At 48.9% G+C, this 23,066-nt stretch overlaps 1 protein-coding gene across 1 annotated transcript; it reads left to right on the top strand.

Moving 5' to 3' along the window:
* The first annotated feature begins 882 nt into the window (after positions 1-882).
* Positions 883-21,443, top strand: pecr (peroxisomal trans-2-enoyl-CoA reductase). Its single transcript, XM_038986843.1, has 8 exons — positions 883-1,035; positions 8,661-8,794; positions 11,115-11,280; positions 15,079-15,160; positions 15,609-15,705; positions 15,858-15,968; positions 20,895-21,006; positions 21,084-21,443. The coding sequence occupies exons 1-8, from the start codon at positions 924-926 to the stop codon at positions 21,158-21,160; spliced, it is 891 nt and encodes a 296-aa protein (XP_038842771.1). The 5' UTR covers positions 883-923; the 3' UTR covers positions 21,161-21,443.
* The last annotated feature ends 1,623 nt before the right edge of the window (positions 21,444-23,066 follow it).

Here is a 23,066-nt window from a genome sequence, read left to right as displayed (position 1 = left end):
GACTAGTCGTCCTTGAACTTGCCGTTGATATAGGGCACCCAGTCCAGGATCAGCCTCCAGTCTGTAAAATAGACAAGGGCAACTCCGCCCACCGACCCCCAACCAGCCATTGTGGGAACCCACGTCCTGGCGATGGCAATGTACTTAGCCCCAATCAACTTGTTTAGCACTTGCACCATTCTGAACACTGTTTGAGCTCTAAGAAGATTCTGACCTTCCCCCTCAAGCACGGTCGTCACTAGTTACCACAGCCACACAAGTTATAAACCCCGACCATTGCTAAAATGTATATATATTTCTTAAAATCTGATTTTAAACCTAAACCTGATCATAACATTGACTACACTGCTAACATTAAGACCCAAAAGCAAACGTTTGTTTTCATGAATTTTTACGATAACGCCAATTTTGACTTTCAAAACTATAGTTTCTTAACAAGAAATTTGTGCAGTGGTTGAAACGAGTTTTAATGACTCCAACCTAAGTGTAAACTTATGACTTCAACTGTATGTTGTTCAGATTGTATTCGTTTTGAATTGTTACATCTATATGCATTTTGTTTATATACATTAAAAAGTTACACTTTAAATGCAGATGTTTAATAGCATTCTTTTTCATAACAAACCAATGCATTCTTAAATACATTGTGGTTAAGGTAGAGTATGATTTCATTTAATCATTTAATTAGAATTGTTTTAAAACCAATCATAGTCAAACTATCACAAACTGTTTGACTTGAAAAAAGACAAAACATATTTTTTTAAAGAGCCGTTTGGACCGTCTCACTGAACAGAGCCGGAATGCCCATCACTGAAGGACGTTATCAGTTGGCCTATTACACCCGCTGTATCCTGGAGAGGGCGCCACAGGGGCATTGAAAACACGACAGATCACATGACTAGCACCCAGGAGCAGGGAGAAACATGGCCGTCTCCAGTGTGTTCAAAGCGGGTCTGTTCAACCACAAAGTGGCGGTGGTAACGGGAGGAGGCACCGGCATCGGTAAAGCCATCTCCTCCGACCTGCTGAAGCTGGGTAGGTAGTATGTTGTGTTCAGACGTATTGACTACTCTCTGTGTGTGTCAGCGTTTAGACGCAGGCAGGGAGTCGCTAGTTAGGTTATAGCAGCACTGAGTGAACTTTACCCCAGATCAGGGGTTCTTCAACTTTTTCAGCCTGGGACCCAAATGAGAAGTTCTGTGTTTTCCTGCGACCCAAGCTTAGGAAAATATGCAACTATACATAAATATCGGTACACTTTATTGTTTACTCCATGTGTAACTCTGTGTTGTTGTCTGTTCACACTGCTATGCTTTATCCTGGCCAGGTCGCAGTTGTAAATGAGAACTTGTTCTCAACTAGCCTACCTGGTTAAATAAAGGTGTTCTCAACTAGCCTACCTGGTTAAATAAAGGTGTTCTCAACTAGCCTACCTGGTTAAATAAAGGTGTTCTCAACTGGCCTACCTGGTTAAATAAAGGTGTTCTCAACTAGCCTACCTGGTTAAATAAAGGTGTTCTCAACTAGCCTACCTGGTTAAATAAAGGTGTTCTCAACTGGCCTACCTGGTTAAATAAAGGTGTTCTCAACTAGCCTACCTGGTTAAATAAAGGTGTTCTCAACTAGCCTACCTGGTTAAATAAAGGTGTTCTCAACTGGCCTACCTGGTTAAATAAAGGTGTTCTCAACTAGCCTACCTGGTTAAATAAAGGTGTTCTCAACTAGCCTACCTGGTTAAATAAAGGTGTTCTCAACTGGCCACCTGGTTAAATAAAGGTGTTCTCAACTGGCCTACCTGGTTAAATAAAGGTGTTCTCAACTAGCCTACCTGGTTAAATAAAGGTGTTCTCAACTGGCCACCTGGTTAAATAAAGGTGTTCTCAACTGGCCTACCTGGTTAAATAAAGGTGTTCTCAACTAGCCTACCTGGTTAAATAAAGGTGTTCTCAACTGGCCACCTGGTTAAATAAAGGTGTTCTCAACTGGCCACCTGGTTAAATAAAGGTGTTCTCAACTAGCCTACCTGGTTAAATAAAGGTGTTCTCAACTGGCCTACCTGGTTAAATAAAGGTGTTCTCAACTGGCCACCTGGTTAAATAAAGGTGTTCTGAACTAGCCTACCTGGTTAAATAAAGGTGTTCTCAACTGGCCACCTGGTTAAATAAAGGTGTTCTCAACTGGCCACCTGGTTAAATAAAGGTGTTCTCAACTAGCCTACCTGGTTAAATAAAGGTGTTCTCAACTGGCCTACCTGGTTAAATAAAGGTGTTCTCAACTGGCCACCTGGTTAAATAAAGGTGTTCTCAACTAGCCTACCTGGTTAAATAAAGGTGTTCTCAACTAGCCTACCTGGTTAAATAAAGGTGTTCTCAACTGGCCACCTGGTTAAATAAAGGTGTTCTCAACTGGCCTACCTGGTTAAATAAAGGTGTTCTCAACTAGCCTACCTGGTTAAATAAAGGTGTTCTCAACTGGCCTACCTGGTTAAATAAAGGTGTTCTCAACTAGCCTACCTGGTTAAATAAAGGTGTTCTCAACTAGCCACCTGGTTAAATAAAGGTGTTCTCAACTAGCCTACCTGGTTAAATAAAGGTGTTCTCAACTGGCCTACCTGGTTAAATAAAGGTGTTCTGAACTAGCCTACCTGGTTAAATAAAGGTGTTCTCAACTGGCCTACCTGGTTAAATAAAGGTGTTCTCAACTAGCCTACCTGGTTAAATAAAGGTGTTCTCAACTAGCCTACCTGGTTAAATAAAGGTGTTCTCAACTAGCCTACCTGGTTAAATAAAGGTGTTCTCAACTAGCCACCTGGTTAAATAAAGGTGTTCTCAACTAGCCTACCTGGTTAAATAAAGGTGTTCTCAACTAGCCTACCTGGTTAAATAAAGGTGTTCTCAACTGGCCTACCTGGTTAAATAAAGGTGTTCTCAACTAGCCTACCTGGTTAAATAAAGGTGTTCTCAACTAGCCTACCTGGTTAAATAAAGGTGTTCTCAACTAGCCTACCTGGTTAAATAAAGGTGTTCTCAACTAGCCTACCTGGTTAAATAAAGGTGTTCTCAACTAGCCTACCTGGTTAAATAAAGGTGTTCTCAACTGGCCTACCTGGTTAAATAAAGGTGTTCTCAACTAGCCTACCTGGTTAAATAAAGGTGTTCTCAACTAGCCTACCTGGTTAAATAAAGGTGTTCTCAACTAGCCTACCTGGTTAAATAAAGGTGTTCTCAACTGGCCTACCTGGTTAAATAAAGGTGTTCTCAACTAGCCTACCTGGTTAAATAAAGGTGTTCTCAACTAGCCTACCTGGTTAAATAAAGGTGTTCTCAACTAGCCTACCTGGTTAAATAAAGGTGTTCTCAACTAGCCTACCTGGTTAAATAAAGGTGTTCTCAACTAGCCTACCTGGTTAAATAAAGGTGTTCTCAACTAACCTACCTGGTTAAATAAAGGTGTTCTCAACTAGCCTACCTGGTTAAATAAAGGTGTTCTCAACTAACCTACCTGGTTAAATAAAGGTGTTCTCAACTAACCTACCTGGTTAAATAAAGGTGAAAAAAACAAACATTTCATTGCCCCTTTTTCAGCCTGGGACCCAAATTACAAATGTTGTGCTTAGGAAAATATGCATCTATATGTAAATATTGGTACATGTCATTGCCCTTATGCCTCAAACAAATGCAATATAGACCAAAACAAATAATGAAATTAAATATCCATATGAATATGTATTAATGTTTATTTTCCCCCATTTAAAACACTCTTACATATGTCTAGGTTGCAACTGTTGCTGCTAAAATACAAATAAATAATGTTCATTCTGAACAGGAATAAACTGGTTGATCACATCACACAGATGAGTAACAGAACAGACTTTTTGATAGTGCAACCATAATAGCGCGCTAATAGCATTTCAATCGGTTACGTCACTTGCTCTGAGACCTGAAGTAGGGTTTCCCCTTGCTCTGCAAGGGCCGTGGCTTTTGTGGAGCGATGGGTAACGACGCTTCGTGGGTGTCAGTTGTTGATGTGTGCAGAGGGTCCCTGGTTCGCGCCCGAGGTCGGGGCGAGGGGACGTACTAAAGTTATACTGTTACATGAACAGGAATAAACTGGTTGATCACATCACACAGATGAGTAACAGAACAGACACACAGGCTTTTTGATAGTGCCACCCTAAGTAACAGTACAGATGAAAAATGATCAGGCCTACTGTACATCTCACTGTAGAAATTACTGTTGAAAGAAAGTCTAGGTTGGAACTGTTGCTGTTTAAAATCTAATACATATTTTTTTATTCTGAACTGGAATAAAGTGATTATGTCTATTCTGGGCTCTGTTTCTGACAGTGCAACCCTGAGGTGATGCTCAGCCTTGACACTGTTTCTGTACTTGTTTTTTAAGTAGGTCAGAGTTGAGAACCCAGACTCACATTGGTATGTGGTGCCAAACTGGACCTGAACATCTACTGCTTTCTCAGTCAGGCAGGAGACCACTTCCTGTTGTAGATGAGGAACCCTGAACTGTGTGAGTGTGTTTGCCTCAAAAAGCATCTTGCTTCAACCAGTTTATTCCAGTTAAGAATAAAAAATATTACTTGCAACAGTTCCAACCTAGATCTTCATCTGTACTGTTACTATGGTTACACGATCAGTAGCTAGCTAGCTTTGGCTAACGTTAGCTATTAGCTGTGTAGAAGGCCAGGGGATTGTCTGAAAGAGAAACTCACATCTACTACTATGAGTTAGTTAGTACTGCTTTATTTCTGCTTATCATCACCGGTTATAAAATGACAACAAGGCCTTGCTAGTTGACTGACTGGTCCTCAGTTGAAGCCCTGTTTCCTGAAGCATCCTGTTCTGAAATAACTCTCTGGGTTTCCCATCATGCTGTGGATGTTTGGTCAGGACGTGTCGTTTTATTAATTTGTTCGTTATGAGAGACTCATTACTAAGCACTTCCACACACAAAACACACGGTGGGCGCTCCTCGTTATAAGTTTGTATGAAAGAGAGAAACTGATCGCTGTATTTGCGTTTCATGATGATTGAGCTCAGTCAGAACTTGTGGCTAGTTTGAGTCCATTTGATGACAGCGGTGAGTGATGGCGAGTGGGAATAACAAGTCAGTAACGGACAGCGCATCGCCTGCTGCCTGGACCACAGCGCATCGCCTGCTGCCTGGACGACAGCGCATCGCCTGCTGCCTGGACCACAGCGCATCGCCTGCTGCCTGGACCACAGCGCATCGCCTGCTGCCTGGACGACAGCGCATCGCCTGCTGCCTGGACGACAGCGCATCGCCTGCTGCCTGGACCACAGCGCATCGCCTGCTGCCTGGACGACAGCGCATCGCCTGCTGCCTGGACGACAGCGCATCGCCTGCTGCCTGGACGACAGCGCATCGCCTTCTGCCTGGACGACAGCGCATCGCCTGCTGCCTGGACGACAGCGCATCGTCTGCTGCCTGGACGACAGCGCATCGTCTGCTGCCTGGACGACAGCGCATCGCCTGCTGCCTGGACGACAGCGCATCGTCTGCTGCCTGGACGACAGCGCATCGCCTTCTGCCTGGACGACAGCGCATCGTCTGCTGCCTGGACGACAGCGCATCGCCTGCTGCCTGGACGACAGCGCATCGCCTGCTGCCTGGACGACAGCGCATCGTCTGCTGCCTGGACGACAGCGCATCGCCTGCTGCCTGGACGACAGCGCATCGCCTTCTGCCTGGACGACAGCGCATCGTCTGCTGCCTGGACCACAGCGCATTGTCTGCTGCCTGGACCACAGCGCATCGCCTAATGCCTGGACGACAGCGCATCGCCTGCTGCCTGGACGACAGCGCATCGCCTGCTGCCTGGACGACAGCGCATCGCCTGCTGCCTGGACGACAGCGCATCGTCTGCTGCCTGGACGACAGCGCATCGTCTGCTGCCTGGACGACAGCGCATCGTCTGCTGCCTGGACGACAGCATCGCCTGCTGCCTGGACGACAGCGCATCGCCTTCTGCCTGGACGACAGCGCATCGCCTGCTGCCTGGACGACAGCGCATCGTCTGCTGCCTGGACGACAGCGCATCGTCTGCTGCCTGGACGACAGCGCATCGCCTGCTGCCTGGACGACAGGGCATCGCCTTCTGCCTGGACGACAGCGCATCGTCTGCTGCCTGGACGACAGCGCATCGCCTTCTGCCTGGACGACAGCGCATCGTCTGCTGCCTGGACGACAGCGCATCGCCTTCTGCCTGGACGACAGCGCATCGTCTGCTGCCTGGACGACAGCGCATCGCCTTCTGCCTGGACGACAGCGCATCGTCTGCTGCCTGGACGACAGCGCATCGCCTGCTGCCTGGACGACAGCGCATCGTCTGCTGCCTGGACGACAGCGCATCGCCTGCTGCCTGGACGACAGCGCATCGCCTGCTGCCTGGACGACAGCGCATCGCCTGCTGCCTGGACGACAGCATCGCCTGCTGCCTGGATGACCGCGCTGCGTCGTGTGGGTCACGGACTGATCTTCAACAAAACTGCAGAAAAAAGATCCGGTACACCGGGAAGCACACGGGCATCTCCCTGTCCCACTGGCGCAGCTGCCAAACTGAGCAGAGACCGCTGCTAAGCAGAAAGCCACTGATCAGAGAGCGCAGACGCACTTGGCCAAATCAATTACAGTAATTAATTAATGAAACAATTAGAAATGTGCACTGACACGTCGCGACCCATACTTTAAGAAAGGCGGCCCTGATACACTGATCTCTGTTCAAAATACAATATTACATTGGCACAGAATTTTAGTAGCAGCTACATGTGTGAATACCATTGGCAGTAAAGGTTAGTACTCACACAACATGATATTCAAGTTTAGTTTACAAATCTAGATGAGAGGTTTCTGAAGGTGTAGCTGGGTGTCTGTCTCTACATGATCACTGTTGCCAAACGTGGTGATCATATGTCTCTGTGTGTCAGACTGTAACATGGTGATCATATGTCTCTGTGTGTCAGACTGTAACATGGTGATCATATGTCTCTGTGTGTCAGACTGTAACGTGGTGATCATATGTCTCTGTGTGTCAGACTGTAACATGGTGATCATATGTCTCTGTGTGTCAGACTGTAACATGGTGATCATATGTCTCTGTGTGTCAGGCTGTAACGTGGTGATCATATGTCTCTGTGTGTCAGACTGTAACATGGTGATCATATGTCTCTGTGTGTCAGGCTGTAACATGGTGATCATATGTCTCTGTGTGTCAGACTGTAACATGGTGATCATATGTCTCTGTGTGTCAGACTGTAACATGGTGATCATATGTCTCTGTGTGTCAGACTGTAACATGGTGATCATATGTCTCTGTGTGTCAGGCTGTAACATGGTGATCATATGTCTCTGTGTGTCAGACTGTAACATGGTGATCATATGTCTCTGTGTGTCAGACTGTAACATGGTGATCATATGTCTCTGTGTGTCAGACTGTAACATGGTGATCATATGTCTCTGTGTGTCAGACTGTAACATGGTGATCATATGTCTCTGTGTGTCAGACTAACGTGGTGATCATATGTCTCTGTGTGTCAGGCTGTAACATGGTGATCATATGTCTCTGTGTGTCAGACTGTAACATGGTGATCATATGTCTCTGTGTGTCAGACTGTAACGTGGTGATCATATGTCTCTGTGTGTCAGGCTGTAACATGGTGATCATATGTCTCTGTGTGTCAGGCTGCTGTAACATGGTGATCATATGTCTCTGTGTGTCAGACTGTAACATGGTGATCATATGTCTCTGTGTGTCAGACTGTAACGTGGTGATCATATGTCTCTGTGTGTCAGACTGTAACGTGGTGATCATATGTCTCTGTGTGTCAGACTGTAACGTGGTGATCATATGTCTCTGTGTGTCAGGCTGTAACGTGGTGATCATATGTCTCTGTGTGTCAGGCTGCTGTAACATGGTGATCATATGTCTCTGTGTGTCAGGCTGCTGTAACATGGTGATCATATGTCTCTGTGTGTCAGACTGTAACGTGGTGATCATATGTCTCTGTGTGTCAGGCTGCTGTAACGTGGTGATCATATGTCTCTGTGTGTCAGACTGTAACGTGGTGATCATATGTCTCTGTGTGTCAGACTGTAACATGGTGATCATATGTCTCTGTGTCAGACTGTAACATGGTGATCATATGTCTCTGTGTGTCAGACTGTAACGTGGTGATCATATGTCTCTGTGTGTCAGACTGTAACATGGTGATCATATGTCTCTGTGTCAGACTGTAACGTGGTGATCATATGTCTCTGTGTGTCAGACTGTAACATGGTGATCATATGTCTCTGTGTGTCAGACTGTAACATGGTGATCATATGTCTCTGTGTGTCAGACTGTAACGTGGTGATCATATGTCTCTGTGTTTCAGGCTGTACCATGGTGATCATATGTCTCTGTGTTTCAGGCTGTACCATGGTGATCATATGTCTCTGTGTTTCAGGCTGTACCGTGGTGATCATATGTCTCTGTGTGTCAGACTGTAACATGGTGATCATATGTCTCTGTGTTTCAGGCTGTACCGTGGTGATCATATGTCTCTGTGTTTCAGACTGTAACATGGTGATCATATGTCTCTGTGTTTCAGGCTGTAACGTGGTGATCATATGTCTCTGTGTTTCAGGCTGTACCGTGGTGATCGCGAGCAGGAAGTTGGAGAGGTTGGAGGCTGCAGCTGACGAGCTGAGACAGAGTATACCTCAGTCTAGCCCTGCCTCTGTCACCCCTATAGTCTGTAACATACGCAATGAGGAGGAGGTAGGTCAACTCCCTATAGTCTGTAACATACGCAATGAGGAGGAGGTAGGTCAACTCCCTATAGTCTGTAACATACGCAATGAGGAGGAGGTAGGTCAACTCCCTATAGTCTGTAACATACGCAATGAGGAGGAGGTAGGTCAACTCCCTATAGTCTGTAACATACGCAATGAGGAGGAGGTAGGTCAACTCCCTATAGTCTGTAACATACGCAATGAGGAGGAGGTAGGTCAACTCCCTATAGTCTGTAACATACGCAATGAGGAGGAGGTAGGTCAACTCCCTATAGTCTGTAACATACGCAATGAGGAGGAGGTAGGTCAACTCCCTATAGTCTGTAACATACGCAATGAGGAGGAGGTAGGTCAACTCCCTATAGTCTGTAACATACGCAATGAGGAGGAGGTAGGTCAACTCCCTATAGTCTGTAACATACGCAATGAGGAGGAGGTAGGTCAACTCCCTATAGTCTGTAACATACGCAATGAGGAGGAGGTAGGTCAACTCCCTATAGTCTGTAACATACGCAATGAGGAGGAGGTAGGTCAACTCCCTATAGTCTGTAACATACGCAATGAGGAGGAGGTAGGTCAACTCCCTATAGTCTGTAACATACGCAATGAGGAGGAGGTAGGTCAACTCCCTATAGTCTGTAACATACGCAATGAGGAGGAGGTAGGTCAACTCCCTATAGTCTGTAACATACGCAATGAGGAGGAGGTAGGTCAACTCCCTATAGTCTGTAACATACGCAATGAGGAGGAGGTAGGTTAACCCCCTATAGTCTGTAACATACGCAATGAGGAGGAGGTAGGTCAACTCCCTATAGTCTGTAACATACGCAATGAGGAGGAGGTAGGTCAACTCCCTATAGTCTGTAACATACGCAATGAGGAGGAGGTAGGTCAACTCCCTATAGTCTGTAACATACGCAATGAGGAGGAGGTAGGTCAACTCCCTATAGTCTGTAACATACGCAATGAGGAGGAGGTAGGTCAACTCCCTATAGTCTGTAACATACGCAATGAGGAGGAGGTAGGTCAACTCCCTATAGTCTGTAACATACGCAATGAGGAGGAGGTAGGTCAACTCCCTATAGTCTGTAACATACGCAATGAGGAGGAGGTAGGTCAACTCCCTATAGTCTGTAACATACGCAATGAGGAGGAGGTAGGTCAACTCCCTATAGTCTGTAACATACGCAATGAGGAGGAGGTAGGTCAACTCCCTATAGTCTAACATACGCAATGAGGAGGAGGTAGGTTAACCCCCTATAGTCTGTAACATACGCAATGAGGAGGAGGTAGGTCAACTCCCTATAGTCTGTAACATACGCAATGAGGAGGAGGTAGGTCAACTCCCTATAGTCTGTAACATACGCAATGAGGAGGAGGTAGGTCAACTCCCTATAGTCTGTAACATACGCAATGAGGAGGAGGTAGGTTAACCCCCTATAGTCTGTAACATACGCAATGAGGAGGAGGTAGGTCAACTCCCTATAGTCTGTAACATACGCAATGAGGAGGAGGTAGGTCAACCCCCTATAGTCTGTAACATACGCAATGAGGAGGAGGTAGGTCAACTCCCTATAGTCTGTAACATACGCAATGAGGAGGAGGTAGGTCAACTCCCTATAGTCTGTAACATACGCAATGAGGAGGAGGTAGGTCAACTCCCTATAGTCTGTAACATACGCAATGAGGAGGAGGTAGGTCAACCCCCTATAGTCTGTAACATACGCAATGAGGAGGAGGTAGGTCAACTCCCTATAGTCTGTAACATACGCAATGAGGAGGAGGTAGGTCAACTCCCTATAGTCTGTAACATACGCAATGAGGAGGAGGTAGGTCAACTCCCTATAGTCTGTAACATACGCAATGAGGAGGAGGTAGGTCAACTCCCTATAGTCTGTAACATACGCAATGAGGAGGAGGTAGGTCAACTCCCTATAGTCTGTAACATACGCAATGAGGAGGAGGTAGGTCAACTCCCTATAGTCTGTAACATACGCAATGAGGAGGAGGTAGGTCAACACAGCATCCTGTAACGTCCACAGTGAGGAAGGGGTACACACAGCATCCTGTAACGTCCACAGTGAGGAAGGGGTACACACAGCATCCTGTAACGTCCACAGTGAGGAAGGGGTACACACAGCATCCTGTAACGTCCACAGGGAGGAAGGGGTACACACAGCATCCTGTAACGTCCACAGTGAGGAAGGGGTACACACAGCATCCTGTAACGTCCACAGTGAGGAAGGGGTACACACAGCAACCCGCGGTGTACCAAAGGAAACCTCTGTCTGTGTTCGTGGCTGTAGGTGAAGTCTCTGGTGCGGTCAGTGCTGCAGCAGTATGGTCGTATAGACTACCTGGTGAATAACGGCGGAGGCCAGTTCAGCAGCCCAGCAGAACACACCTCATCTAAGGGGTGGAAGGCCGTCATAGACACCAACCTCACAGGAACCTTCCACTGCTGCAAGGAAGGTAGGATGGGGGGGGGGGGGTGTGTGTGTGTAACGTGATGTGTGTAACGTGATGTGTGTGTATCAAATCAAATTTTATTGGTCACATGGTTAGCAGATGTTAATGCGAGTGTAGCGAAATGCTTGTGCTTCTAGTTCCGACAATGCAGTAATAACCAACGAGTAATCTAACCTAACAATTCCACAACTACTACCTTATACACACAAGTGTAAAGGGATAAAGAATATGTACATAAAGATATATGAATGAGTGATGGTACAGAACGGCATAGGCAAGATGCAGTAGATGATATAGAGTACAGTATATACATATGAGATGAGTAATGTAGGATATGTAAACATAAAGTGGCATAGTTTAAAGTGGCTAGTGATACATGTATTACATAAAGATGGCAAGATGCAGTAGATGGTATAGAGTACAGTATATGAGATGAGTAATGTAGGGTATGTAAACATAAAGTGGCATAGTTTAAAGTGGCTAGTGATACATGTATTACATAAAGATGGCAAGATGCAGTAGATGATATAGAGTACAGTATATACATATACATATGAGATGAGTAATGTAGGGTATGTAAACATTATATTAAGTGGCATTGTTTAAAGTGGCTAGTGGTACATTTTTACATAATTTCCATCAATTCCCATTATTAAAATGGCTGGAGTTGAGTCAGTATGTTGGCAGCAGTCACTCGATGTTAGTGGTGGCTGTTTAACAGTCTGATGGCCTTGAGATAGAAGCTGTTTTTCAGTCTCTCGGTCCCAGCTTTGATGCACCTGTACTGACCTCGCCTTCTGGATGATAGTGGGGTGAACAGGCAGTGGCTCGGGTGGTTGTTGTCCTTGATGATCTTTTTGGCCTTCCTGTGACATTGGGTGGTGTAGGTGTCCTGGAGGGCAGGTAGTTTGCCCCCGGTGATGTGTTGTGCAGACCTCACTACCCTCTGGAGAGCCTTACGGTTGTGGGCGGAGCAGTTGCCGTACCAGGCGGTGATACAGCCCGACAGGATGCTCTCGATTGTGCATCTGTAGAAGTTTGTGAGTGTTTTTGGTGACAAGCCAAATTTCTTCAGCCTCCTGAGGTTGAAGAGGCGCTGCTGCGCCTTCTTCACAACGCTGTCTGTGTGGGTGGACCATTTCAGTTTGTCCGTGATGTGTACACCGAGGAACTTAAAACTTTCCACCTTCTCCACTACTGTCCCGTCGATGTGGATAGGGGGGTGCTCCCTCTGCTGTTTCCTGAAGTCCACGATCAGTTCCTTTGTGTTGTTGACGTTGAGTGAGAGGTTGTTTTCCTGACACCACACTCCCAGAGCCTTCACCTTCTCCCAGTAGGATGTCTCATCGTTGTTAGTAATCGAGTCTACTACTGTTGTGTCGTTTGCAAACTTGATGATTGAGTTGGAGGCGTGCATGGCCACGCAGTCGTGGGTGAACAGGGAGTACAGGAGAGGGCTGAGAATGCACCCTTGTGGGGCCCCAGTGTTGAGGATCAGCGGGGTGGAGATGTTGTTACCTACCCTCACCACCTGGGGGCGGCCCGTCAGGAAGTCCAGTACCCAGTTGCACAGGGCGGGGTCGAGACTCAGGGTCTCGAGCTTGATGACGAGTTTGGAGGGTACTATGGTGTTAAATGCTGAGCTGTAGTCGATGAACAGCATTCTCACATAGGTATTCCTCTTGTCCAGATGGGTTAGGGCAGTGTGCAGTGTGGTTGCGATTGCATCGTCTGTGGACCTATTGGGTCGGTAAGCAAATTGGAGTGGGTCTAGGGTGTCAGGTAGGGTGGAGGTGATATGGTCCTTGACTAGTCTCTCAAAGCACTTCATGATGACGGAAGTGAGTGCTACGGGGCGGTAGTCGTTTAGCTCAGTTACCTTAGCTTTCTTGGGAACAGGAACAATGGTTGCCCTCTTGAAGCATGTGGGAACAGCAGACTGGGATAAGGATTGATTGAATATGTCCTTAAACACACCAGCCAGCTGGTCTGCGCATGCTCTGAGGACGTGGCTGGGAATGCCAGTCTGGGCCTGAAGCCTTGCGAGGGTTAACACGTTTAAATGTTTTACTCACCTCGGCTGCAGTGAAGGAGAGCCCGCAGGTTTTGGTAGCGGGCCGTGTCAGTGGCACTGTATTGTCCTCAAACTGAGCAAAAAAGTTATTTAGTCTGTCTGGGAGCAAGACATCCTGGTCTGCGACGGGGCTGGTTTTCTTTTTGTAATCCGTGATTGACTGTAGACCCTGCCACATACCTCTTGTGTCTGAGCTGTTGAATTGCGACTATTTTGTCTCTGTACTGGGACTTAGCTTGTTTGATTGCCTTGCGGAGGGAATAGCTACACTGTTTGTATTCGGTCATGTTTCCGGTCACCTTGCCCTGGTTAAAAGAAGTTGTTCGCGCTTTCAGTTTTGCGCCAATGCTGCCATCAATCCACGTTTTCTGGTTTGGGAATGCTTTTATAGTTGCTGTGGGTACGACATCGCCGATGCACTTTCTAATGAACTCGCTCACCGAATCAGCGTATTCGTCAATGTTGTTGTTGGACGCAATGCGGAACATATTCCAATCCACGTGATCGAAGCAGTCTTGAAGCGTGGAATCAGATTGGTCGGACCAGCGTTGAACAGACCTGAGCGAGGGAGCTTGTTGTTTTAGTTTCTGTTTGTAGGCTGGAAGCAACAAAATGGAGTCGTGGTCAGCTTTTCCGAAAGGAGGGCGGGGGAGGGCCTTATATGCGTTGCGGAAGTTAGTATAACAATGATCCAAGGTTTTACCAGCCCTGGTAGCACAATCGATATGCTGATAGAATTTAGGGAGTTTTGTTTTCAGATTAGCCTTGTTAAAATCCCCAGCTACGATGAATGCAGCCTCAGGGTGTGTGGTTTCCAGTTTACAAAGAGTCAGATAAAGTTTGTTCAGGGCCATCGATGTTTCTGCTTGGGGGGGAATATATACGGCTGTGATTATAATCGAAGAGAATTCCCTTGGTAGATAATGCGGTCGACATTTGATTGTGAGGAATTCTAGATCAGGTGAACAGAATGACTTGACTTCCTGTATGTTGTTACGATCACACCACGTCTCGTTAATCATAAGGCATACACCCCCACCCCTCTTCTTACCAGAAAGATGTTTGTTTCTGTCGGCGCGATGCGTGAAGAAACCAGCTGGCTGCACCGACTCCGTTAGCGTCTCTTGAGTTAGCCATGTTTCCGTGAAGCAAAGAACGTTACAATCTCTGATGTCTCTCTGGAAAGCTACCCTTGCTCGGATTTCATCAACCTTATTGTCAAGAGACTGGACATTGGCGAGTAGTATGCTAGGGAGTGGAGCGCGATGTGCCCGTCTCCGAAGCCTGACCAGAAGACCGCTTCGTTTGCCCCTTTTACGGCGTCGTTGTTTAGGGTCGCCGGCTGGGATCAGATCCATTGTATTGGGTGGAAGGCAAAACACAGGATCCGCTTCGGGAAAGTCATATTCCTGGTTGTAACGATGGTGAGTTGACGTTGCTCTTATATTCAGTAGTTCCTCCCGACTGTATGTAATGAAACCTAAGATTACCTGGGGTACCAATGTAAGGAATAACACATAAAAAAACAAAATACTGCATAGTTTCCTAGGAACGCGAAGCGAGGCGGCCATCTCGGTCGGCGCCGGAAGTCTATAGTGTGTAGAGGTGTAACGTGATGTGTGTGTGTGTAACGTGATGTGTGTGTGTGTAACGTGATGTGTGTAACGTGATGTGTGTGTGTGTAACGTGATGTGTGTGTGTGTAACGTGATGTGTGTGTTTTTGTAGTGTACGCTGCGTGGATGAAGGAGAATGGAGGAGTGATCGTCAACATCATCGCTGATATGTGGAAGGGCTTCCCAGGCATGGCGTGAGTCTCTCACACCTCTACCACCTCTACACACTACCTACCTACCTACTACCACCTCTACACACTACCTACCTACCTACTACCACCTCTACACACTACCTACCTACCTACTACCACCTCTACACACTACCTACCTACCTACCTACTACCACCTCTACACACTACCTACCTACCTACTACCACCTCTACACACTACCTACCTACCTACTACCACCTCTACACACTACCTACCTACCTACTACCACCTCTACACACTACCTACCTACCTACCTTCCTTCCTTCCTTCCTTCCTTCCTTCCTTCCTTCCTTCCTTCCTTCCTTCCTTCCTTCCTTCCTTCCTTCCTTCCTTCCTTCCTTCCTTCCTTCCTTCCTTCCTTCCTTCCTTCCTTCCTTCCTGAGGGGCCCCTGACGTCTGCATTGTGTTTTCCCTCCTCTACACCCTACCCAGTCACACCGGAGCAGCGCGGTCCGCTGTAGACAACCTCACTAAGACTCTGGCCATCGAGTGGGCCGTGTCTGGAGTCAGAGTCAACGCCATAGCGCCGGTACGTACGAGGGTTCACAGAGACAATATGACTGACCTGAAGACTTGCGTTTGCTCTCAAAGCCTTACCTTAAGCTCAGTGGGCTAACCCAGTCTTATGGTACCTAGCCACAGAAGCCCCCGGGTTTCACGCCACTCTGTCGCCTCTTCCAGGGCACCATCGTCTCCAAGACAGCCGTTGAGAACTATAAGGAGTTTGGACCGACACTGTTTAAGATGTCTATTCCCTTCAGCCCTGCTAAACGACTGGGAGTCCCAGAGGAGGTACACACATCATTTATGTACATACCACATGCACACAGCACAGTGCTTCAGACCGCTGTGAGACTGACGGTCTCTCTCTCTGTGTGTACTGATGGTCTCTCTCTCTCTGTGTGTACTGATGGTCTCTCTCTCTCTCTCTCTCTCTCTGTGTGTACTGACGGTCTCTCTCTCTCTGTGTGTACTGATGGTCTCTCTCTCTCTCTCTGTGAGACTGACGGTCTCTCTCTCTGTGTGTACTGATGGTCTCTCTCTCTCTCTCTCTCTCTCTCTCTTTGTGTGTACTGATGGTCTCTCTCTCTCTCTCTGTGTGTACTGATGGTCTCTCCCTCTCTCTCTCTCTCTCTCTCTCTCTCTCTCTGTGTTCTGACAGTCTCTCTCTCTCTCTGTGTGTACTGATGGTCTCTCCCTCTCTCTCTCTCTGTGTGTACTGACGGTCTCTCTCTCTCTCCCTCTGTGTGTTCTGATGGTCTCTCCCTCTCTCTCTCTCTGTGTGTACTGATGGTCTCTCCCTCTCTCTCTCTCCCTCTCTCTGTGTGTACTGACGGTCTCTCTCTCTGTGTTCTGACAGTCTCTCTCTCTCTCTGTGTGTACTGATGGTCTCTCCCCCTCTCTCTCTCTCTCTCTCTGTGTGTACTGACGGTCTCTCTCTCTCTCCCTCTGTGTGTTCTGATGGTCTCTCCCTCTCCCTCTCTCTCTGTGTACTGATGGTCTCTCCCTCTCTCTCTGTGTGTTCTGATGGTCTCTCTCCCTCTCTCTCTCTCTCTCTCTGTGTACTGATGGTCTCTCTCTCTCCCTCTGTGTGTTCTGATGGTCTCTCCCTCTCCCTCTCTCTCTGTGTGTTCTGATGGTCTCTCTCCCTCTCTCTCTCTCTGTGTGTTCTGATGGTCTCTCTCCCTCTCTCTCTCTCTCTCTCTCTGTACTGATGGTCTCTCTCCCTCTCTCTCTCTCTGTGTACTGATGGTCTCTCCCTCTCTCTCTCTCTGTGTGTTCTGATGGTCTCTCCCTCTCTCTCTCTCTGTGTACTGATGGTCTCTCTCCCTCTCTCTCTCTCTGTGTGTTCTGATGGTCTCTCTCCCTCTCTCTCTCTCTCTCTGTACTGATGGTCTCTCTCCCTCTCTCTCTCTCTGTGTGTACTGATGGTCTCTCCCTCTCTCTCTCTCTGTGTGTTCTGATGGTCTCTCCCTCTCTCTCTGTGTACTGATGGTCTCTCTCCCTCTCTCTCTCTCTGTGTGTTCTGACGGTCTCTCCCTCTCTCTCTCTCTGTGTGTACTGATGGTCTCTCCCTCTCTCTCTCTGTGTGTGTTCTGATGGTCTCTCTCCCTCTCTCTCTCTGTGTGTACTGACGGTCTCTCTCTCTCTCTGTGTGTTCTGATGGTCTCTCTCTCTCCCTCTCTCTCTGTGTACTGATGGTCTCTCCCTCTCTCTCTCTCTGTGTACTGATGGTCTCTCCCTCTCTCTCCCTCTGTGTGTTCTGATGGTCTCTCCCTCTCTCTCTCTCTGTGTGTACTGATGGTCTCTCCCTCTCTCTCTCTCCCTCTCTCTGTGTGTACTGACGGTCTCTCTCTCTGTGTTCTGACAGTCTCTCTCTCTCTCTGTGTGTACTGATGGTCTCTCCCCCTCTCTCTCTCTCTCTCTCTGTGTGTACTGACGGTCTCTCTCTCTCTCCCTCTGTGTGTTCTGATGGTCTCTCCCTCTCCCTCTCTCTCTGTGTACTGATGGTCTCTCCCTCTCTCTCTGTGTGTTCTGATGGTCTCTCTCCCTCTCTCTCTCTCTCTCTCTGTGTACTGATGGTCTCTCTCTCTCCCTCTGTGTGTTCTGATGGTCTCTCCCTCTCCCTCTCTCTCTGTGTGTTCTGATGGTCTCTCTCCCTCTCTCTCTCTCTGTGTGTTCTGATGGTCTCTCTCCCTCTCTCTCTCTCTCTCTCTCTGTACTGATGGTCTCTCTCCCTCTCTCTCTCTCTGTGTACTGATGGTCTCTCCCTCTCTCTCTCTCTGTGTGTTCTGATGGTCTCTCCCTCTCTCTCTCTCTGTGTACTGATGGTCTCTCTCCCTCTCTCTCTCTCTGTGTGTTCTGATGGTCTCTCTCCCTCTCTCTCTCTCTCTCTCTCTGTACTGATGGTCTCTCTCCCTCTCTCTCTCTCTGTGTGTACTGATGGTCTCTCCCTCTCTCTCTCTCTGTGTGTTCTGATGGTCTCTCCCTCTCTCTCTGTGTACTGATGGTCTCTCTCCCTCTCTCTCTCTCTGTGTGTTCTGACGGTCTCTCCCTCTCTCTCTCTCTGTGTGTACTGATGGTCTCTCCCTCTCTCTCTCTGTGTGTGTTCTGATGGTCTCTCTCCCTCTCTCTCTCTGTGTGTACTGACGGTCTCTCTCTCTCTCTGTGTGTTCTGATGGTCTCTCTCTCTCCCTCTCTCTCTGTGTACTGATGGTCTCTCCCTCTCTCTCTCTCTGTGTACTGATGGTCTCTCCCTCTCTCTCCCTCTGTGTGTTCTGATGGTCTCTCCCTCTCTCTCTCTCTGTGTGTACTGATGGTCTCTCCCTCTCTCTCTCTCCCTCTCTCTGTGTGTACTGACGGTCTCTCTCTCTGTGTTCTGACAGTCTCTCTCTCTCTCTGTGTGTACTGATGGTCTCTCCCCCTCTCTCTCTCTCTCTCTCTGTGTGTACTGACGGTCTCTCTCTCTCTCCCTCTGTGTGTTCTGATGGTCTCTCCCTCTCCCTCTCTCTCTGTGTACTGATGGTCTCTCCCTCTCTCTCTGTGTGTTCTGATGGTCTCTCTCCCTCTCTCTCTCTCTCTCTCTCTGTGTACTGATGGTCTCTCTCTCTCCCTCTGTGTGTTCTGATGGTCTCTCCCTCTCCCTCTCTCTCTGTGTGTTCTGATGGTCTCTCTCCCTCTCTCTCTCTCTGTGTGTTCTGATGGTCTCTCTCCCTCTCTCTCTCTCTCTCTCTCTGTACTGATGGTCTCTCTCCCTCTCTCTCTCTCTGTGTACTGATGGTCTCTCCCTCTCTCTCTCTCTGTGTGTTCTGATGGTCTCTCCCTCTCTCTCTCTCTGTGTACTGATGGTCTCTCTCCCTCTCTCTCTCTCTGTGTGTTCTGATGGTCTCTCTCCCTCTCTCTCTCTCTCTCTCTCTGTACTGATGGTCTCTCTCCCTCTCTCTCTCTCTGTGTGTACTGATGGTCTCTCCCTCTCTCTCTCTCTGTGTGTTCTGATGGTCTCTCCCTCTCTCTCTGTGTACTGATGGTCTCTCTCCCTCTCTCTCTCTCTGTGTGTTCTGACGGTCTCTCCCTCTCTCTCTCTCTGTGTGTACTGATGGTCTCTCCCTCTCTCTCTCTGTGTGTGTTCTGATGGTCTCTCTCCCTCTCTCTCTCTGTGTGTACTGACGGTCTCTCTCTCTCTCTGTGTGTTCTGATGGTCTCTCTCTCTCCCTCTCTCTCTGTGTACTGATGGTCTCTCCCTCTCTCTCTCTCTGTGTACTGATGGTCTCTCCCTCTCTCTCTCTCTGTGTGTTCTGATGGTCTCTCCCCCTCTCTCTCTCTGTGTGTTCTGATGGTCTCTCTCTCTCCCTCTCTCTCTGTGTACTGATGGTCTCTCCCTCTCTCTCTCTCTGTGTACTGATGGTCTCTCCCTCTCTCTCTCTGTGTGTGTTCTGATGGTCTCTCCCCCTCTCTCTCTCTCTGTGTTCTGATGGTCTCTCCCTCTCTCTCTCTCTGTGTGTTCTGATGGTCTCTCCCTCTCTCTCTCTCTGTGTGTTCTGATGGTCTCTCCCTCTCTGTGTGTTCTGATGGTCTCTCCCTCTCTCTCTCTCTGTGTGTTCTGATGGTCTCTCCCTCTCTCTGTGTTCTGATGGTCTCTCCCTCTCTCTCTCTCTCTCTGTGTTCTGATGGTCTCTCTCCCTCTCTCTGTGTGTTCTGATGGTCTCTCCCTCTCTCTCTCTCTCTGTGTTCTGATGATCTCTCTCCCGCTCTCTGTGTGTTCTGATGGTCTCTCCCTCTCTCTCTCTCTGTGTGTTCTGATGGTCTCTCCCTCTCTCTCTCTCTGTGTGTTCTGATGGTCTCTCCCTCTCTGTGTGTTCTGATGGTCTCTCTCTCTCTGTGTTCTGATGGTCTCTCCCTCTCTCTCTCTCTGTGTTCTGATGGTCTCTCTCTCTCTCTCTGTGTGTTCTGATGGTCTCTCCCTCTCTCTCTCTCTCTGTGTGTACTGACGGTCTCGCTCTCTCTCCCTCTTTCTCTCTCTGTGTGTTCTGATGGTCTCTCCCCCTCTCTCTCTCTGTGTTCTGATGGTCTCTCCCTCTCTCTCTCTCTCTGTGTGTTCTGATGGTCTCTCTCTCTCTCTCTCTGTGTGTACTGATGGTCTCTCCCTCTCTCTCTCTCTGTGTGTTCTGATGGTCTCTCTCTCTCTCTCTGTGTGTTCTGATGGTCTCTCCCTCTCTCTCTCTGTGTGTGTTCTGATGGTCTCTCTCCCTCTCTCTCTCTGTGTTCTGATGGTCTCTCTCTGTGTACTGATGGTCTCTCCCTCTCTCTCTCTCTGTGTTCTGATGGTCTCTCCCTCTCTCTCTGTGTGTTCTGATGGTCTCTCCCTCTCTCTCTCTGTGTGTTCTGACGGTCTCTCTCTCTGTGTACTGACGGTCTCTCTCTCTCTCCCTCTTTCTCTCTCTGTGTGTTCTGATGGTCTCTCCCTCTCTGTGTGTTCTGATGGTCTCTCTCTCTCTCTGTGTACTGACGGTCTCTCTCTCGCTCTCTCCCTCTCTCTCTCTCTGTGTACTGACGGTCGCTCTCTCTCTCTCTCCCTCTCTCTCTCTGTGTGTACTGACGGTCTCTCTCTCTCTCCCTCTCTCTCTCTCTGTGTACTGATGGTCTCTCTCTCTCTCTGTGTACTGATGGTCTCTCTCTCTCTGTGTGTTCTGACGGTCTCTCCCTCTCTCTCTCTCTCAGATCTCTCCAGCAGTGTGCTTCCTCCTGTCTCCTGGTGCCTCTTACATCTCTGGAGCCACTCTGAGGGTGGACGCTGGACAGAGTCTTTACCACTCTATGTGGGAAATACCAGGTAGGTAACACACACACAGTTACTCACTTGTACACTTATACACATGAGTTTATAACCTCCCTCTCTTGTGTGTGTAGATCACAGTGCGTGGCCCCAGGCCCCAGAGGGAGAGAATCTGGACACTCTGAAAGAGTTGCTGAAACCCAAGCTCTAACTATCACTACGGAAACACGGTCGTCGCTACGAAGACCAACCCAGCACCGCGGTGACCAGCCGTGGCAACGGACGGACGGGTGTTTGATTGTAGACAGACAGTAGATGTTTAGAGAATTGTTTTTGAGAACGCTGATCAGAAAGCTATCAATATGAATTCATGGAAGGGTTGATGTCAACTGTGTGACCCTGTGTGACCCTGTGTGACCCTGTATGACCCTGTATCGCCCTGTGTGACCCTGTATCGCCCTGTGTGACCCTGTATCCCCCTGTATCGCCCTGTGTGACCCTGTGTCGCCCTGTGTGACCCTGTATCGCCCTGTGTGACCCTGTATCCCCCTGTGTGACCCTGTGTGACCCTGTATCGCCCTGTGTGACCCTGTATTGCCCTGTGTGACCCTGTATCGCCCTGTGTGACCCTGTACCGCCCTGTGTGACCCTGTGTGACCCTGTATCGCCCTGTGTGACCCTGTATCGCCCTGTGTGACCCTGTATCGCCCTGTGTGACCCTGTGTGACCCTGTATCGCCCTGTGTGACCCTGTATCGCCCTGTGTGACCCTGTATCGCCCTGTGTGACCCTGTATCGCCCTGTGTCATCCTGTATCGCCCTGTGTGACCCTGTGTGACCCTGTATCGCCCTGTGTGACCCTGTATCGCCCTGTGTGACCCTGTATCGCCCTGTGTGACCCTGTATCGCCCTGTGTGACCCTGTGTCGCCCTGTGTGACCCTGTGTCGCCCTGTGTGACCCTGTATCACCCTGTGTCGCCCTGTGTGACCCTGTATGACCCTGTGTGACCCTGTGTCGCCCTGTGTGACCCTGTATCGCCCTGTGTGACCCTGTATCCCCCTGTGTGACCCTGTATCGCCCTGTGTGACCCTGTATCGCCCTGTGTGACCCTGTATTGCCCTGTGTGACCCTGTATCGCCCTGTGTGACCCTGTACCGCCCTGTGTGACCCTGTGTGACCCTGTATCGCCCTGTGTGACCCTGTATCGCCCTGTGTGACCCTGTATCGCCCTGTGTGACCCTGTGTGACCCTGTATCGCCCTGTGTGACCCTGTATCGCCCTGTGTGACCCTGTATCGCCCTGTGTGACCCTGTATCGCCCTGTGTCATCCTGTATCGCCCTGTGTGACCCTGTGTGACCCTGTATCGCCCTGTGTGACCCTGTATCGCCCTGTGTGACCCTGTATCGCCCTGTGTGACCCTGTATCGCCCTGTGTGACCCTGTGTCGCCCTGTGTGACCCTGTGTCGCCCTGTGTGACCCTGTATCACCCTGTGTCGCCCTGTGTGACCCTGTATGACCCTGTGTGACCCTGTGTCGCCCTGTGTGACCCTGTATCGCCCTGTGTGACCCTGTATCCCCCTGTGTGACCCTGTATCGCCCTGTGTGACCCTGTATCGCCCTGTGTGACCCTGTATCGCCCTGTGTGACCCTGTATCCCCCTGTGTGACCCTGTATCGCCCTGTGTGACCCTGTATCGCCCTGTGTGACCCTGTATCCCCCTGTGTGACCCTGTATCCCCCTGTGTGACCCTGTATCGCCCTGTGTGACCCTGTATCGCCCTGTGTGACCCTGTATCGCCCTGTGTGACCCTGTATCGCCCTGTGTGACCCTGTGTGACCCTGTGTGACCCTGTATCGCCCTGTATCGCCCTGTATCGCCCTGTGTGACCCTGTGTCGCCCTGTGTCATCCTGTGTGACCCTGTATCGCCCTGTGTGACCCTGTATCACCCTGTATCGCCCTGTGTGACCCTGTGTCGCCCTGTGTCATCCTGTGTGACCCTGTATCGCCCTGTGTGACCCTGTATCGCCCTGTGTGACCCTGTATCGCCCTGTGTGACCCTGTATCGCCCTGTGTGACCCTGTGTGACCCTGTATCGCCCTGTGTGACCCTGTATGA

This window comes from Salvelinus namaycush, unplaced genomic scaffold (assembly GCF_016432855.1).
Source record: "Salvelinus namaycush isolate Seneca unplaced genomic scaffold, SaNama_1.0 Scaffold597, whole genome shotgun sequence".
NCBI classification, from domain to species: Eukaryota; Metazoa; Chordata; class Actinopteri; order Salmoniformes; family Salmonidae; genus Salvelinus; species Salvelinus namaycush.
Note: the sequence above shows the minus strand (reverse complement) of the source record. Positions and strands in the feature narration are given on the sequence as shown.

Coding starts and splice junctions, on each gene's coding strand:
- pecr (XM_038986843.1), top strand. CDS start 924: ATGGCCGTCTCCAGTGTGTTCAAAGCGGGTCTGTTCAACCACAAAGTG. Junction 15,161..15,608: donor AAGGGCTTCCCAGGCATGGC/GTGAGTCTCTCA, acceptor CACCCTACCCAG/TCACACCGGAGCAGCGCGGT. Junction 21,007..21,083: donor CTCTATGTGGGAAATACCAG/GTAGGTAACACA, acceptor TTGTGTGTGTAG/ATCACAGTGCGTGGCCCCAG.